Here is a 5,304-nt window from a genome sequence, read left to right as displayed (position 1 = left end):
AAGTTTTTTTTTTTTTTTTTTTTTTTTTTTTACACTTTTTTACTTAACTTGAGATCTCTGTTGTTGCTGTTTTTATTATTGTTGTTTTTGTTCTTGTTTGTTTCTTTGTAAGTTTTAATAGGTACATGAAACATTTGAAACATGGAAAATCATTGTTCATAAATCTCACAATACATTCATGTTCATTTGGTGCCGCGGGAGAGTCCAGTATGTTGTATTTTACCCAAGACATGCATACTGGCATAACACCCAGACATCAAGAAACTGCTAACTAGCAATTAATTAGAAAGTTTGTTCCGCTTTTGTACACACATAGGCGATAAGTAGTGTTTCTTGTTTCTTGGAAGTATTAGAATTAGAATAATCATAAACAAGCTGGGTCCGTCCCTCCGGGAATTTTTTAGCCCGTAGTTTATTCGATCGTGGTTAAAGAAATACCTATGTACCTACCTTGGGTGGGAATGTTTAATATTCAGTTTATTATTATTATTAATATTCAGTTTTTCCCAGCATTTTACATGACATTCGGCTTTCAATTAATTTCTGTCTTCTTTTTACTTTCTATTACTAAAGAAGTATAATGTGATTGACGTTCTCTTTGTTTTCCAGGTGGAGGAGGGATGGGAGGAGGTGTTCGACTATATATTCCCTGAGGATGAGGCGGCTAAACCCAACCTGAAACTATTGGAGAAGGCGAAGGCCTGGAAGAAAGCCATGGAGGAGAAACAAGGCAACAAAATAGGAGAGGAGGGAGCGAATAAAGAAAACGAGGAAGAGGAAAGAGATAAAGAGAGAGATAGAGAAGAGGAAGATGAGAGAAAGGATGAAGGAGATAGAGATAGTGATACCACTTACGGGTGAAAATTTGCAATGAAACAATATGTCTTTTGGATCATAATGGGATATTCTATCGAAATTTTAGATTTTTATTTTTACAAAAGCGTATTTTTTTATATAAAATTTAATTTTCTCTCTATTTTTCTAGCATGAGAGAGCTCGTGTAATTTACAAGTTGGTATTCTCCCTGTTTATAGTCCCCCAGCGAGACTAAGCTGGTCTACTCCCTGTTTAACGTCCCCCAGCCAGACAATCCCCCAGCCAGACAAGGCTCACTAAACATGATTCTCTCTTTATGTTGACATTCAGATTTGAAGAGCAGAATGGTTTTGTATCAGGTGCAAGGAAAGTGTATGAAAGAGCTGTCGAATTTTTCGGTGAAGAAAATCTGGATGAGAAACTCTTCATTGCGTTCGCCAAGTTTGAAGAGGGACAACGAGAGGTAAGAAGATTATTAAGCGGACAAAATAAGCTCCAAGTTTTAAACTGAAAGATTTTCCTTTTACATTGTCAGTGAGGGATCTAAAACTAGGGAGATCAACATCGTAAAGCGGTTCATGGCTTTTTTTACCTCAGATCTCTTTGTTTTTTATGTATGGGTCATAGGGGCACATCTTGGAACTAAATTTTGAGCCACATTTACTTTACCGATTGACTTGAAACTTAATTAATACACTTATGTATGAAGTTTCAGGCACACTCCATTTGTCAAGGGTCTATGTCTCTAGGTATTACCTTACCCTTGGGATCAATTTAATTTGAAGGAACCACTTACGGGGCCTGGAAGAAAGCCATGGAGGAGAAACAAGGCAACAAAATAGGAGAGGAGGGAGCGAATAAAGAAAACGAGGAAGAGGAAAGAGATGAAGAAAATAATGAAGAAGAAAGAGAACAGGGAGATGAGAGAAAGGATGAAGGAGATAGAGATAGTGCTGATGAGAGAGACGACAGAGAGGAAGATAGTGATTCTGAAGGAGAGAAAGAAAGAGAGGTAGAGACAGAACATTGATTGGTGAGGTAATTCCCGACATAAATGTCGTAAAGTCGTAATCTTTTCGAAGGAGATGAATTATTTCGGAGCAATGGCCAGCAGTGATAACACATTGAATGCACCAGTTCTCCATGGATCACTGAAATTAAGCAACTTTGCGCGCGTTTAGTATCCGGATGGGTGACCATCTGGACAATCACGTACTGTTTGCTTCTCGGCCCTAATGACATTGTGTGAGTTTAATGAGAGGAGGCGGGTAGTTTGTCGCCGAATGGAGGGTAAAATCTCCGTCACTTCTCTAGATGACAACTGTTGTAACATGAGACAAAATACAAATAACTTTGTAAATAAATTATTTAATAAACAATCGAATTTTGTTCTGTAATATAAATGAGGAATGTAATTTTTATTTTTAAACATCTATAAAATTATAGGTATAAACGTATAAACAAATATTAAGTAAAAATACGTTAAGTGCCGTTAATATGTATATGCAGTTAAGTGGGTATAAAAATGTGCATAATATAGGTAGGATGGGTTTGTTGGTGCCCATACGGAAAGTGTCACCTGGTAGGAGTACCATGTCTTTGTAACGCTCCACGGGCGGTGCTGAAATTAAGTCCAGGTTTACAGATTCATATTGCTAGTCTAGTTAGCTTGGAGGGTAACGCGCCTGCCATGTAAGCGCTAAATCGTGGGTTCGATTCCCGCCTTCATCCGATTCCCGAACTTTATCCTAAAGACCTAAACAGATAAAGTTCGTTCTCGGGACGCCTGGCTTTCTCCTATCCTGTCCTCATTCTCTCTTCCGATACATGAGAAGAAATACGGGGACCGGGCTGGTATTGAAGATGTTATTGTGAGCAAGAGGAAGTTCCAATATGAAGAGGTAGGTGATATTCAGAGTCTAGAGATCTAAATGATTTCCTTAGATCAGCTGTCAACATTTGATTTTCGAGAGGAAGATAGTGATTCTGAAGAAGAGAAAGAAAGAGAGGTAGAGACAGAACATTGATTCATGAGAGAATTCCTGACATAAATCGTAATCTTTTCGAAAGAGATGAATTATTTCGGAGCCACTTACGGGTGAAAATTTGCAATGAAACAATATGTCTTTTGGATCATAATGGGATATTCTATCGAAATTTTAGATTTTTATTTTTAAAAAAGCGTATTTTTTATATAAAATTTAATTATCTCTCTATTTTTCTAGCATGAGAGAGCTCGTGTGATTTACAAGTACGCGTTGGACCACATCCCCAAAGATAGGACCGCTGAGATTTACAAGGCGTACACGATACATGAGAAGAAATACGGGGACCGGGCTGGTATTGAAGATGTTATTGTGAGCAAGAGGAAGTTCCAATATGAAGAGGTAGGTGACATTCAGAGTCTAGAGATCTATATGATTTCCTTAGATCAGCTGTCAACATTTGATTTTTGTTACTTTCCGTGTCCTCTTCTTTCTCAAGCCTTGAATTTCCAGAGATTATATTTCACGTACAAATATACATTTGAAGAAACATAGCTACTAGTTAGCTAGAGCAAAAATATCAGGCCCAGTTTAAATCGTCAAATAGAGAAGGAACTGGAGACCTCAGTCTTTTAATGGGGACCGGGCTGGTATTGAAGATGTTATTGTGAGCAAGAGGAAGTTCCAATATGAAGAGGTAGGTGACATTCAGAGTCTAGAGATCTAAATGATTTCCTTAGATCAGTTGTCAACATTTGATTTTTTATTTCGGAACAATGGCCAGCAGTGATAACACATTGAAAATGCACCAGTTCTCCATGGATCACTGAAGTTAAGCAACTTTGCGCGCGTTTGGTATCCGGATGGGTGAGGTTAATGAGAGGAGGCGGGTAGTTTGTCGCCAAATGGAGGGTAATATCTCCGTCACTAAACCTTAGCACTTCTCTAGATGACAACTGTTGTCACATGAGACAAAATACAAATAACTTTGTAAATAAATTATTTAATAAACAATCGAATTTTGTGCTTGAATTTCCAGAGATTATATTTCACGTACAAATATACATTTGAAGAAACATAGCTACTAGTTAGCTAGAGCAAAAATATCAGGCCCTCAAATAGAGAAGGAACTGAAGACCTTGGTCTTTTAATGGGGAAATTAAATAAATGTCTTTTGTTTTCCCTCGTTTTTAGATAAGAACTCCCCTAATCTGTTTAATCCCAAGTTATGAGCTAAAACTTTCTAACTCTCATCGCCTCAGTCTACATTTCATTGTTTCCAAATTCGCAGGAAGTGAACTCAAACCCGAACAATTACGATGCATGGTTCGACTATCTTCGACTTCTAGAAGACGAGGGTAATGCTGATCTCATACGAGAAACATACGAACGAGCTATAGCCAATATTCCACCTACTAAGGTAAGATGAATTTTTATTATTTTAGTATTGAAAACACACACACACACACACACACACACTGAGGGAGGTCTTGTCGTCCCGAAATTGGAGACAGGAAAGGGACAGGATAAAAGCCAGTCGTTCCGAGAGCGAACCTTATCTGTTTAGGATAAAGTTCTCTTCCCGGGCAGGAATCGAACCCGCGATCTAGCGCTTACAAGTCAGGCACGCTCCCCGCCAACCTGAATACTTTAGCGTCCTATCCTTACCTTGCGGTCTAGGCTTTGGTCTGTCATTTTCGTTTTTTTTTTTTTTTTTTTTTTTTTTTTTTTTTGGGGTGATAAAAGTTGAGTAAAACAAATTTTGAAACTACAAAAAAAGGTTGTTTTATGAGCTAAAAAAAATAAACGTTAAGGTACTTGGTTTGCTTGTCGGTAATGTATTTATCATCTACCTTTTTCTCCTTATTACATTATGGCTTTTCCTTTATTAATACTCAAGCCTTCCTTCTTATCCCTTTTATCTCCTTCATTTCTAACGTTCCTATCTCCTATCCTAATTACGGTACTAGGATGAACCTTATTAAATTATTTGTTCCACCACGTTAATAATTTGACAACCTCTATTTTCTACGTACAGGAATTAATCTTGTAGATCTTATGCTTCGTGATATAGACTGAGCGAAGTTTTTTTCCGGAGGCTTCCCGAGAGTATCCGGGGGCTAATTGCTCGTTTCGCACTCTAATCTATTCAAAAACGTTGTACTTTCTGTCTGCCTGTTGTGATTTCTGTTTGAGTCGGTCAATTTGAACCTTGAATGAAACAAAGCAAGTAAGTTTATTTATAGGTTTTTCCGTCTATCAATCTACACCAGAATGGACGTGCCCAGTACGACCCAGCAATCCAGAGTAAAGGTTTGGCGAAGTTTGTGTCGTATCCACAAGCCTCTCCAAAATTCTAAAAAAAAAATTTGCTGTAAGTCAAGGCAGAACCAGACAGTCTGATAACAGGTTGTTACTGAAAGCGGTATCTTATGAGAGGATCTTCATAGCACTGGTCCTAATTTCTATGTAGGCTCAAATTTTAAGCGCTGAATCCATTCAG

At 37.8% G+C, this 5,304-nt stretch overlaps 1 protein-coding gene and 1 long non-coding RNA gene across 2 annotated transcripts in view; both read left to right on the top strand.

The window, feature by feature from the left end:
- Positions 1-3,438: 3,438 nt before the first annotated feature.
- On the top strand, positions 3,439-4,198 carry LOC113470414. The gene is made up of 2 exons (XR_003393471.1): positions 3,439-3,498; positions 4,093-4,198. It is a non-coding gene; the product is annotated as an uncharacterized LOC113470414 (long non-coding RNA).
- Positions 4,199-5,075: 877 nt separating this feature from the next.
- LOC103516428 (protein crooked neck-like) overlaps positions 5,076-5,304 on the top strand; it is a 10,235-nt gene continuing 10,006 nt past the window's right edge. Inside the window, exon 1 of the mRNA XM_017447038.2 lies at positions 5,076-5,108. Within this exon, the coding sequence (XP_017302527.1) occupies positions 5,076-5,108 (33 nt within the window). The remainder of the gene's footprint in view (positions 5,109-5,304) is intronic.

The sequence above is a fragment of the Diaphorina citri genome, unplaced genomic scaffold (assembly GCF_000475195.1).
Source record: "Diaphorina citri unplaced genomic scaffold, Diaci psyllid genome assembly version 1.1 scaffold1566, whole genome shotgun sequence".
Lineage (NCBI taxonomy): Eukaryota > Metazoa > Arthropoda > Insecta > Hemiptera > Psyllidae > Diaphorina > Diaphorina citri.
This window is presented reverse-complemented; position numbering and strand designations above follow the sequence as displayed.